The 13,453-nt window shown below is 36.2% G+C and overlaps 1 protein-coding gene across 3 annotated transcripts in view; it reads right to left on the reverse strand.

Annotated features, from left to right (window-relative positions):
• ARHGAP28 (Rho GTPase activating protein 28) overlaps nt 1-13,453 on the reverse strand; it is a 74,269-nt gene that overhangs the window by 9,081 nt on the left and 51,735 nt on the right. For all 3 annotated transcript variants that reach the window (XM_003204978.5, XM_085220808.1, XM_085220809.1), the window contains 7 exons: nt 10,226-10,391; nt 10,020-10,111; nt 8,659-8,736; nt 5,336-5,498; nt 3,884-3,966; nt 1,858-2,055; nt 963-1,106 (listed from right to left, as the gene is read on the reverse strand). In XM_003204978.5, coding sequence (XP_003205026.4) covers nt 963-1,106; nt 1,858-2,055; nt 3,884-3,966; nt 5,336-5,498; nt 8,659-8,736; nt 10,020-10,111; nt 10,226-10,391 — 924 coding nt within the window. The remainder of the gene's footprint in view (nt 1-962; nt 1,107-1,857; nt 2,056-3,883; nt 3,967-5,335; nt 5,499-8,658; nt 8,737-10,019; nt 10,112-10,225; nt 10,392-13,453) is intronic.

Raw genomic sequence — 13,453 nt, forward strand, 5'->3', positions numbered from 1 at the left:
GCTTAAAATTTAGACCCAGTTTTGGTGCCTCTGTTAAGTAAACTATTCTCTTTCTGCTTAGGAAGTTAGTGCAGAACTATAAAACCAAAATTTGCATGGAGAAAATTATTGAGTGTTCAGGACTGGGGCATGGGTAAGTATATCTACTCCTAATATGGACCATCCTTCTACCCAGCTGCAGATCCATGGACTTTTAGAATATCTGCAGATTGTTGCCATAAAGGTCAGTCCATGCATGATCATCTTCTTATAAAACAGGTCTAAAAACAACATGTGTGTGTGTAACAGTTTATAGCTTGGGCTCCTATAAATCCTTCTGCCAGCATCACTTTTTCTGTCAGTCTCCCATGTTTTGTCTTATCAAAATATTAGACTAAGAAGCATGTCTTTCAAGAAAGCTCCCAAATAAGCTTATTTTCTATAGCAAAATACACAAGCTGCTGTCTGACTGGAAAGCTAAGGGATTTTCTGTTATAAAGATTTATATTAAACCCACTGCTCTAACACATTCACTCATACTACTTTTCCCTACAAAAATGTATTTGATTTAAATACAGTTGAAGAATTTATCTACATCAACCATAATTACTTGAGAGCAAGTTCCTTGCTGTATGAGGGACTGCACAAGTAAATCATGTTGACAGTCACTGCTGTGAGGAAGAGAGCCTCTATGGTAAATGAGATGCAATAAGCAAACTTAGGTCAACCACTTAAAAAGGGTTAGAGGATGGCTTGTATGGCAGACTTAGCAGAGTTAAGGAGAAAAGCAGAATGAAGGTCTGACATTGGTCTAACTAATTGTAGGTGAGGGCACTTAAAATAGAAATAAAATTTGAGGAAATATTTAAAGCAATAGCTTTATACACCTCTGCAGGAATTTCCTCCCCATTTCCCAGATACTTTTATGACATAAGAGAGGAGGAACATTAATTAAGGCTGCCACTTGAAGATGTATATCACACCTCTGGTCTTTCAGGTCTCTCTCTCTCCATGGTCTTTCTCCTTAGAAGTTTTCTCACTCCTTTGTCAAACATCAGCTGCCTCTTGCTGTTGTTTATTGCTGCCTCATTCATTTTCCTCACCTGGGAAATCAGGAAGGATGGAACCTAACGGGAGAAAACCAAAGCTGAGAATAGGCAGTAGACTTTTCCCCCTCCTAAAACTGGTGTTTGGTTTTTATAAGGTTGCCAATTGGAATGCATCAGAAGCTCTATTCCCAGAAAAATACATAGGATTAGCAGCTCTCTCTAACAATCCACCTTCAGTGAAACTAGTTATCTTTCATATCATATCAATTTTTTATTTATATCTGCCGTTGGAGGAACTTTACTAATTGGCTGTTTTTGCAATCCCCAAAGATTCTGGCATGCAGAAAAGAGTTGAGTGTGCCAATTTTCAGAAGACAGCAAGTGGTATGTACTTTTGGCCCATGTTATTATGGACTAGACTTTAGGAAGTCTTCTAAGTCTCATTTCTTTCAAGTCTCACCTAGGCATCTAGATGAGATCTTACTCCTACACATTTTCCTATAGAATCATGGAATTGCTCAGGTTGGAAAAGACCTTAAAGATCATCAAGTCCAACCGAATATATATATATTTATAAATATAAACATTGGTGTTGGATAAGTGCCTTTTGAGGGTAATTTATGATAAAGAGCATGTCTTAGGCAAGGTGAATCTTTCAGAGGCATCTGTTACTTTATTTCATTCCAAGTATGTGAGACTTCAGTTTCTAAAGAATAGCTAAATTTCAGGAAGGCCAGTTCACTCTGATTTCTACACATGTAGATGTGTAGCAAAATCCTTTCCTATACTGGAGCCATAAAGAGGGAACCAGCATTACAGTGTTACTTACTGTCCACAGGATATCCTGGTACCGAATTAAAAGCCGCACAATGTGTGCAGTGGTGGCAGCTGCTTGCATTTCTTGTTGGTTTGCACGTTTTCCTTTGTAGATGAAGAGGTTTGGTGCAACAATCATAGAAACATTCCACAAATTCATTTTATTTTTTCCTTCATTAGCAACCACCTTCTTCAGGAACTGAAGGAAAGCCTGGAAAAACAGCAGTTATTATGCTCAGTCTCACAAAATATTTTACCTAATTGCAGCATTTTCAAACACATGACAAAGCTGCCATGCTTGCACTTGGAGGTGAAATTCAGGAGATTTTGCATTAAAATTTGAATTACTGTGATATTTGCTAGAACAGCCACCCATTGACCACAGACATTAAAATACACTATAATAAATCCTGTGCCACTTAGGGCATGATATCAAAAACAATGGAAGTCAAGTAGAGTGTCTGCAGTAAGGCTCGGAACTCTAATAGAGGAAAGATATAGCATTGTTGGAAGGAAATAGCTAATTCCTTCACAGATTTCAAGGTGTCATTTTTGATGTATCTGGTCAAGGCTCTTAGGTTTCAATTGTCAGGGTGAATGGGCCTCTCGTCATACATACACCAGTGCCATATGTGATATAATCTGGGTATTTCTGCCAGCAATCCCCAGACTTTTGTTCTGGGATAATGAAAGAAAGAAATGCTTAGTGGTTGTTCTTTATTGCCACTTTTACCCATGCATGACAGAATAAAAGGAAATGTTTCACTTTTGGGCAATTTATTCAGAATTTTGCATGACTGACTAAATAGGATGGATTGCATTTGTGGTTAGAATTGGGGTCTGCCAATGAGTCCTTTTGAAACACCATTAAAACCATCATCTTTGTACCCCAGTGTTTCAATTGAAACATTTTTACAAACTAAATAACTACAAAACAGAATATATGCTGAAGAAATTTCTAAATTATCATTTGTTTGCAAGATGATATATCACTATGATTATCATAGTTTGCAAGAAGTGACACTACTTCATTTCTATAATCATTTCTACACATGTAGATTTTTTGCTTAAAAGTCTAGTGATAATTAATGCTAATCTCCTAGCATGTTTTATATATACTTCTCCATACCAGCATGAACTTCGGTATAAGAAATAATCATCACTGTTCACAGTGGACTTAAAAGACCTTCAAGCACTTTAAATTGAGTTATTATTCATGTCCTATATGCATTCATTACTATTGACAGAGAAGGTACCTAGTTTCATAAATCTATATCCAAACTGGCCAATGAGAGATCTTCTGGAACTGGGAACCTCCAGAATCTTGACGAGCAGAAGACCTGAGGGAACATCCGTGGTTCCCAGGCAGCTAATCCACCCAGATTTTTTTTTAAGTGGAAACAAATCCAAAGATCCAACCAGAATCTCTTAGGGTCTGGACACAGCTCCAAATAGACCTGAGAGCTGCAAAGAACCCAAAATGCTTGTAGCCTCTGTGATTGTAAGTGTGAATGGTAAATGGATGTGGGTACTGTGAAGCAAAACAGCTGAGACTGAGTCCCTGATATCCATGCAGTAGATATACATTTCAGGGAGTTTTACTTTCAACTAACTCCTCCGGTCTAGTCCAGTGGACTGGAAGTCTTTCAGCCCTTGGGGTGCCCTAGATGAGTTCCTGAGGGGCAGCTTCTCTTTTGGTTTCAGCCCAGAGAATTTCAGTTATACAAAAACCTCAGAAAGTGAACTTTCTTTATCCTAACTATCCAAGTATCACTTCTTTTGAGAGGTTTCAGAATAAATGGTATCTGGGAATTAGATACTTTCACAAGGAATTAGATACTTTCAGTAACTGTTTCTAATGTCTCATAAAGGAAATTCCAGCCAGGGAATAGGAACAGCTCTTCAAGGAAATTATAAGAAACACAGATGAGAACTTTCACAGTGCAGCATCTGAACACTGACTGTTGGGAAAAAAACCCTCTCTCATTTAAAAGTCATAGACACCACAGAAGGCAGGTGATAGCAAACAACAGACTCACCTTAGCTGTGTCCCTGTTGGCTTCAGGCAGAAGCATGATCAACAGATGCAAAGCTTGAAGCTGTAACTTGATCTTGGGGATTTCTAAGAACATGAATAATTAATATTTTTGAAATCTCATTTACAATCACTTTGTTCTAAAAACCTAGTTGCCCAGACAGTCTAGATACAGAGCAGCCACTAGCCAGTTCAGACTAGCATGTTTAGCTAGTAATTAGAAGTGATTTCTTTCTAAAATGTAAAATCAGCACAGTGGTTTTTTTTTTTTTTTTTTTTTTGTCTCTTCATCATCTTGGATCTTTGACAGAGAGGGAGACAAAGATTATATAAAACTCTTTCTAAATAAAAAATAGCTGATATTTTTCAGTGTTAGCCAGTTTCTCTCTGACGTCCTAGTCAAAATTTGTTGTACACGAATGAAGTTCTTCCTCTCTTTCAAGTGGAAATGGATATTTATTTTCAGAATTTTTTCATACTAATATCTTTAAGTGAATGCTTGTTACAAAATACTATCATGTTTTCAACAGTTGGTATATATTCAACCAGTGCAGTGGCCACTAGAGCTGAGGTGGAGAGGATGGAAAGGATGCATACTAAATCTATCCTTCACTTCCATTCTAGGTGGATAAATGAGGCTGCGGGAAAAATAAAGATGTTGTGTTGATATTGTCAGAAGGAATACAGTAACTCTATTTTGCTCAGATACCTCCTGTTCAGTCTTCTTCACAATAGAAAATGCTCTTCACTGCATGCACTCTGGGACTCATAAGAAGCCTACTCAGGTATATGAAGGTTGCAGCAAGGGATCATCACCTCTCTGTGACCTTTAAAACTACCTCAATGGAGACAAAGAAAATTTGGCTGCAATCTTATATAAAAGTTCAGAATTTTCTATACTAATTTGCCTAATAAATTCACTATCCTGACTGGTACTCTCATACTGTCCTTGCTCAAGTGAATTTACAGTATAATGAATAGGTATTGCAAGGTACTATTGCATTTTCCCTGGAAGAGAAATGAACAAAATGTACTGCAAATGTCACAGGGTGTATTTTCAGGGTGTGTATGCTGAAAACAAAATGAGGTTGCCTGAGGCCATTTGTGATCACACTCGTCTTGTATGAATATTCTGACCTCAGCATAAACTTCAAGAAGAGTAAAATAGAGCTAATAGTATATTAAACAAAAGGAAGTGACTTGATCTTACCTTGCAGAAAATTTCATTCGTGAAATCTGTATTTTGTATCAATTAGATTGCATACAAAAGACATTGCTCAATCATTGTTTGCTCACAGGTTTCAAATCTTATGTTAAACAGTACTTTAGGTATCAGTATCTGCAGATTTTTTTCTCTTTAAAAAGGAAACCTTGCAGAAAAATTAAATGCTTAGGCGAGGCAGTGGGATTTTCGTCTTTCTACTTCAGTTTATATGAGCTCCTTTTTTTTACCTACTTTCCACTAAGGTGATGAAAGCAGGCAGATATTCCACTGTGAATAGTGGACTTGGGAGTTCTCTTATAAACATTTTAAGTAGTCCTGCTGCATCGTTGTTTCGTACTTGATCCCAGTCAAATGTGTCTTCATAAAATTTTGTCTCAAGTTCTTGATGGAGATTCTGAAAGATAAAAGGAACATCTGATTCTCAGATATTGCTTCTGGCCTGGTAATTTTATGTCACTTAAGAAAATCTTTTACAAACCACAGACATATTTACACCACAGTTGAATTAAAGTAGCTCTAAACCAGTTGTGATCCAGGTACAGCCACGTGGAGTTCAGAGATGGTTAACAAGTGAGACTCCTGAGAATACTTTCAAATGCAGGTTAAATTCGGTTTGCCATAGCTAGATTTCCACCAGTGACACATTTGAACTAACACATTTGAACTACTTTAAAGCAAGACAACTTTGTGCATTGTTTAGTGGGATTTTTAGCACAATATTTCTTTTTGTTTAAAGCACTCCTCCAGAGGTTTTGGCCTTTAAATCACAAAGGATTTGCACGTTTGTCTTCACCACGAGTGAAACTCCTAGACAACCCGTTGGCACTTCAGCCCAGGGACTTTGAGTGAATGGTTTGAAAGTCAGGTTTTCTTGTCTTCAGAAGGATGCTTTGTGTTAGGATAGCCACAATTAATTTTGATCGCTTTGTAGTGATCTCCTTACCTTCAGAAAGCCTGCAGTTGATGAACGCCAAAGAAAATCACAACCCTCAAAAACATAAGAGAAAGCTCAAATAGATAGATAAAATTGATTGCATTATTTTGGGTGCCCAGTTACTCCTGGTCCAGTGTTACCATTTTGCTCTATAACAAAGCTCTGGAGGGTAACAAATTGATATTTCACATGTGTATGAGTGGGAAATATTTGAAAAGGTTCCTAGAAGAAGCAGAATTTGGCTTCAGATACAGATCACTGTTTGGAAAATGAAAGCTCCATAAAAAAATTGTTGGCTAACTAAGAATGAAGTATTTTTTTTCTAATGTAAAGCTAACCATGAATAATACAACTTTCACAATTACTGGCCAAACACTGCCTTATCCATAGGAAGTCTGTTAATGGTGCTTTGTGAGACTATTTTTGACAAAATATATTGTTGTTGATATTCAGGTTTCAGTCATGTTTTTGTCAAATGTACATTACCTCTATGCAAAAATAAATAAATAAATACATAAAAATAATCCAATTGAACAGAAAAGCTTTGAAAAATGAATTCTCTTTATGATGTCTTACATGAATAGAAGGAAATTACATATCAAATATGGTCAGTGAAGTGAAATGGCTGGCAGAAAAAGAAATCGAGGGTCAGTCATTCAGGATTTGGTATGTAATGTTACAATCTCATTTTTGCTAGCACATTTTGCAGGTTAAAATCTAAGCTATCTATCTCAGCTTCCTCCATTCACATCCTTTGCACATAATCTACACAAACACCTGAATTAACTTTTCTTTTGGTAACTTACTGGGCAATGTGGAATAGAACTCTTCACCTCATCAAAATCACAGAAGGAAAGGAGAATTACTCAACATTTTTTCTTCTGAGAAAGAGGTAAAAATTAAAAGCAAGATTTCTGAAACACAAACATGTGTACATATATATATACACGGATACTTATGTATGGATATATTTATACACACATATCTAAGTGCTTTTAAAAAAACTTTTTGGCCACTTTTTTACTATGGCTGATAGAATGGTAGATTATTGTTCACTGGAGCTTTCATTGCAAATTAGATTAGAGACGGAGGAAAAGTTGTATTTATTTCTTCTATCCTTTGTTTTATAGAAGAGTAACCTTAAATCACTTCCATATGCCTTCTCTTTCTCAAAACAAGACTGAAATAAAACTGGAATGCCCTCAAATCCTAATGTCATAATAACGTATGAAGGCTTTGAAGAATGAAATCTGGATCTGCTTTGAAGAAAATTTTCTCTTACTGGTTGGATTACTGGACAGACTTAAGTGAAGACAAAACTCAAATAATTTAAAATGTTTACGTGGACATTCAATACCAGAAAGATATAGATAAAATCATACCTCAGAAAGTCTCTTTGGGTAAAGGCAGTGAATAAGAAGTGAACAAGACAAAAAACAATATATGCAGAAAAATAAGAAAGTCATTAATGAGGTAGGGCAGAGCTCTGCCGTGCGATCTCCCCAAAGATGTCAGAGAAATATAAGATTTTGTGAAATAATACTTCAAGAATTTTTGTGAAGAAATGAGGAATCCAAAAAGTACAGGGTTACAGGGAATTAGGAGCTCTCTTGTTTTATAAATCTACAATGTGAAAGGGAGTTGGGATGCTGCTGCCTATCTTTGGTGCTTTTTGCATGCTGCTTCTTCTTGATGATCTCTAGCCCAGTGATGTTTAGTAATCTCTAACCTTATTAGTTGTGTTTTTACTACCATTTTGAGATTTTGAGCCTTCTTGCTATGTTCAGAAAGCAAGACTAGTTATCTTGAAGATAAGAAAGTGAGAATGGGAAGTTATCATTATAAATTGCTCGAATCATATTAAAAAAAAAAAAAGCAAAAACATGCAAGAAAACACCATCAAGACAGAAAAAAAGAAAATGGAAAAAAGGTAGATGCTACTACTAAACCCATAAAAATCAAAAACAAATTAATTTCCTAACTTAATATTCTATCTTTCCTCTGGCACAGGCTTCTAGCTCCTAGAATTTAGTTAGTCAGTAGAAACATTTCCAAGTGTTACTGTGCTGCAGAGCCAAGGTTATTGGGCACCAGACAGTCTGTGTTCATGGCCTGTAAATAGCCTGTGAAAATACAGCATTCTAGGCTGCCAAACAATGATCACAGGCCAAATTTCTCTCACTTGGAAGATGAAATTTTAAGATCACAAAAGACAAATGAGAAATAAAATGGCACAAAAAATTGTTAAAGTGACATAGAATAAGTTCTTTATCTTAAGTTAGCTCAGTTGGCAACACTGTATTTCTGAAATAAATTAAGGAGATAAGATCACAGCAATTTTGGATGACAGAGATAAACTGAAAAGATCACTCAGTGTTCAGCTCAATTCAGCATCAAGACTGTGCTTTATATAGAACATTACCAAATGCAAAGCAATAGACCACATGCTCTGTGATTTATTGGTTCCCAGGAACCAATTTAACCTTCCCTGATAGAGCGGGAAATGTTGATCTACACACCTCACTATTTCTGTGCAGTTTGCAGTATGCATTTATGTGTGCTGTATTATTTGACATGGAAGCTGTTTTCCATGAGACAGGAAACTGGCACAGACATCTACCTTAACCCTGGAGGCAGATCCAGGCACTCGAAGAATTCCTTCAGTTTCTAAACCAGTTTCCTCAAGCTTGAGCAGCAACTGAAAAAGAGGCAAACCCAGGAAAATACTCAGAAGTATTTAAAAATGCCATTAACTATTTTTAATATAAGTCTACTTGAAACAAACCTGAAAAAAAAAAACAAAAACCAACAAGCCTTTCAACATAATCTGCTAATGAAAACAAGCTTAGGTAAATAAGCCTTCATAATTCAATCTCTGTATTCCTGACTCTGAAACCTGATGTATAAAGAGTACAGAAAACTGATAACACAACAGCCGTCCTTGATGTGACACTTGACACTGCTATGGAACAAGTAACATATAAATGCATATGCTCTTTTATTAATACATTTATATACTATATGTTAGGTTACACTGGGTAAAACTCAGTGTTGTTTTGAGGAAAACTCAATCTCTGAGAAATGCTTAAGTTTCTCCCTGAGAAGCACAATGGAATGGATTATAGATAACATCTGTTTCTGTGACCTAAGAACTCAGATTAGAAAATGATCACAGGATATTTTTGTTTTGAAATTTCTGTGAATATAGAAATATGCTTTGCACTCTAACTTGTTATTAAAAAATAGTGTTTTGGTTGGACAAGATTTAGAATAAACAACAACCAAAAATAATATATTAGCATTTATTCACGTAGCTCTGGATTTTCAGTACCAGCTGTACTTTCTATCTTTCAGTTTCAAATACTGTTGACAGAGGAGCCAAGCATTGCAAAGTCATGTAAAAATTCAAGTTCTGCCGATCCTTCCCCTGACACTCCATGCCACTTCCTCTTTTCTCAGTATTTACAGCTACATTTTTTGGACTTTCAAGTCCCTGTTATTGTATGTGTGCTTGTGTCTCTGTATACATCTCCAAGACATCTGCTGGATGTTACTGCTTTGTCAAAAGACCTATATAAATGATATTGCCTCAAAGGAGAAGATACCACAACCACATCCAATCTAGAAATAATAGTTAATAACATCTTCAGTTTAAATTCATGAAATTCAGTTTAAAAACATTAAATTAAAACTCTTGAGAGAACTCACTTCTGCTGCTTTTGCACACACACACAATTTTGCATGCCTGTTTCATGTAATAAGCCTGATAATTTGCTTTCCAAGGTTTCCTGTGTGGTACCATATAATTACAAAAATGGAAAGAGGTTCCCACTGTAGATAAGACAAAAAAGCAGAAATCTATAGAAAACATCCTGAAAATTGTAAAGCTTACATCTTTTCTTATCTGATCTGTGTTCTGGGTGCCAATGTGAATGATGGAAATGCCAATCTTAATGACTGAACAAACTGTATTATACTCACTTTTTGAAAGATGAGAGGAACTTTTATACCAGGAACCTTCTTTTGATCATTCTCCAGCAGCACTGTGAGGGGGACTCCAAAAAGACCATTTTCTTAAAAATAACAACACCACATGAGAAAGTGAGCAAATACAGACTTATACATGTCTTCTTATCAATGCTAAGCAGTGCCCAGATGGCCGCCATGCAGATGCCATGGTACAGTACCTCGTCTCCGCACCCTCTCCGCACGGTTCCTCTTCAGCTCTACGCCTAGGGCATCATAGAAGGCTGTTAGCTCAATCAGGGAGAGGTAGCGGATCTTCTTCATGTCTTCAGGAGAGAGATCTCCAACCTCCGTCAGTCCAAATCGGCTTTTCCGAACAATGAATTTCTACAGTAGAGATGAACTGCATCTTAATTCGCACTAGAATTATGTGCAATTTTTTGTTTTGAAAGAGATGCCCATATTTCAGAAGAAGTCAGCTAATACCAAACAGCTGAACTGCAACTCCATATTTTAGCCTGATAGGTTGAAATAGCTTGCATCCATCTGAATTGTAATCAACCTTCTTGTTTATCATGTTCCCTTATAGTTCAGCTGGTATCACTGGGGCAAAGGTCTTCAGTGCCCTGCCTGTACTCCAGTCTTGAAGAACAAGCTACGTGCTAACTAAATTTCTGTCCAGTTTCAGCAGAATATAACATTGCTTTGCTTCCTCCTCTCTCACACTGTCTTTGAACTCTGCTGAGAGAGCTGACATGTTTCATCATGGATATCGTTGTATATCCAATGGTGATGGGGATGGATGAATACATTTATGCTCTGCGTGTTTCTATTAATTTATGAGATTTTTAAAAGGGAGTTCAGACTAAAGATCTGAAGAAAAACCCAGAAGTAAAACCACTTAGTTCTTATGCCAACATGCCTTTTTTCTGGTAGCTTTTAGTACTCAAAAATTGTATTGGCATAGAAATACAATTCCCATAAGCTAAGAAATAATTCACTTGAATAGGCTTAGACTAAAAGATACTTAGTAATACTGGGGTACGTGAAGATGTCTACATATTTTAGAAAATGAATTGTCATGAACCAGAGCCAGAAGCGTTGCATCATGCCATAAGCATTTGTACAAATGTCAGAAAGAAAAAGCACCGATGAGTTTTTGACTTGATTGCTAGAAATAGTAACAAAATACAATATAAAGCATGCATTTCAAAGCATTGTGGATCTTTGGTATTGTATGAGGTTTTTTTTTTTTGTTTTGTTTTTTATGTTAGCTGTAATTTAAACAAGAAGTTATTAGTAAGAAATACAAATAAATAGCATTACCAATCACCTCCCTCCTTTAGGGGACCAAGTAGAAGCCCAACTTTTAAGAGGCTTTTGCTCCTGGAGATTTCATTCCAATCCCCTCATTTTTGAACAAATTTGGATTTAATGTATCTTTAGATGAAGCTAATCAAATATATTAAGGAAAAGGCAAGAAAAAAATTCCACTAGATTTCAAAAGTAAGAGAAGACAAAGGACACGTAGATCACATATATTTAGGCTTCCTAAACTGCATTGCACATGGCTTTTCAGCTGGGGCTGAAAGAGTGCAGGGGATGGAATAATGTATTTGCAGGATTTATGAGGTATTTTAGGTAATACTCCTTCCTCAGGATGCAATAATTTTATTGTTACTCTTATGCTGAGACTTAATAATGCAACAAAATTTATGTGGAAGATGTAGAAGCTTAAGTATTTCTACTCCTTTTTAGCTCCATTTATGCAAAGCATTCCAAACCAAAGTCAAAGAACAGTAAATCATCTTGCGGAAAAAAAAATTACACAGTATGCATGTTTTCCAAGGGGGAAGGAAAATAAAACATAGGGAATAACAAAATCTGTTTGCAAATATGCCTGTCAAGAGAAAAAGACAAACTCTCCACAACAAATTACAAAAGGGAGCTACAGTAATTTTTCATATTGGTTTGTTGACTTCTAGTGTCATAATGATGTGATGCAGTACAGATCAAAGGTTTGGGGCCTCTTTGTTGTGTCTTCTGTCATATTTTTCCAGTGATATTTCTTACTAATAATGGAGTCATACTATGCATGATAGAAAATTACAGTAGAAAATTAAATAACTACCATTTTGACTAAGGATCATGTCTGAAATGGTTTGACATGTTGTCTCTGTGTGGAAACTATACAGTATACTTAGATGTGTATGAATTGCTTACTGAATTTTTGTTCTATGATATCTTTGATTACGTCACATTAATTATGGTTCTTTGTTCAGGAAATAACATGTAACCCAATGCAGAAAATGATGTTGAGCTTGCTTTTTTGGAAGCTGCAGAGGACATGATGTTTTGTGACACAGAATGAGCAAGAGGCAATTTCATGCAAAGATATTTTACAGTCCGGGCAACTATGGGGAAAAAAAAACAAATACCATGAACCAAGAAAAATGCCAACACCAACCGATATGATTACTGACTTCATTTAGAAAGTCTCTGTCTCTGATGAGCTGGCATATTTCTTGTGTACTCTTCCAAGTAATCAAAGTGTTGTCCTACATGCAGAATAGTCCATCTCAAACATAATACTGGCCTTTTAAAACTTATGCATCCTTAAGTCCAAAATATTCAATGCAACACCTTTTCCTGCTAGTCATCAGTTTCACTGCTATGTCTACTAAAAAGTCAATGTCAGAGTGGTTGCAGAGAACAATTTTTCTGTGTGTGTTGTGTGTGTGTGCGTCTGTGTGTAATAAAAGTGGGAGTCTTATATTTGCTATTACAAGGAGCAAGGAGGAACTTTTGTTTTTTGAGAATTACCATGAATGTAGAGAAATCCTTATTCTTCAATGGATGCCAAATTATCTCCAAAAAAAGAAAAAGAGACACACTAAAGCAAATGGATTTCACACTAGTTGCAGCCTGCTTGGTTTCCTATCTCTCCTTTCAACAAGGAAGTTTGCTTCTACATTTCTGCTTCTTCCTTGGTGGTGCCTGAGATACACTGATAATTCTTAGAGAATTCAATGCCTGTGTGGATAGCAACAATTCAGGACCTCAGGAAACTATGACGTTCAGGAGACGTTTCCAAATAATCTACAGCTATTTCATACATTTCACCGAAAAGGTGGTATCTTGAGCATGAATTCAAATCTTCAGGAAGCTCTAAGGACAGATAGAAATAAGAAATTATCTATTGAATTCAAGGGATAATTCTGGAAAATGGCATGGCCACTTATGTAGTCTTGTTGGATGATACAACATGGTAAACTTCCCTTCATTTCATTCCTGTATTATCTCCTATAGTGGAATTGCACTGAATACTGATAGGAGGCAACCAGTACTGATACAGGACTAAGCCTTGCTTTTCCCCCCTTTATCTGTGAAGCAATTTTGAATCCTGTCAATAAAAGTAGATAATCAGTGGAGGAAAAAATAGAAGAGCT

This window comes from Meleagris gallopavo, chromosome 3, assembly GCF_905368555.1.
Source record: "Meleagris gallopavo chromosome 3, MGAL_WU_HG_1.1, whole genome shotgun sequence".
NCBI lineage: Eukaryota > Metazoa > Chordata > Aves > Galliformes > Phasianidae > Meleagris > Meleagris gallopavo.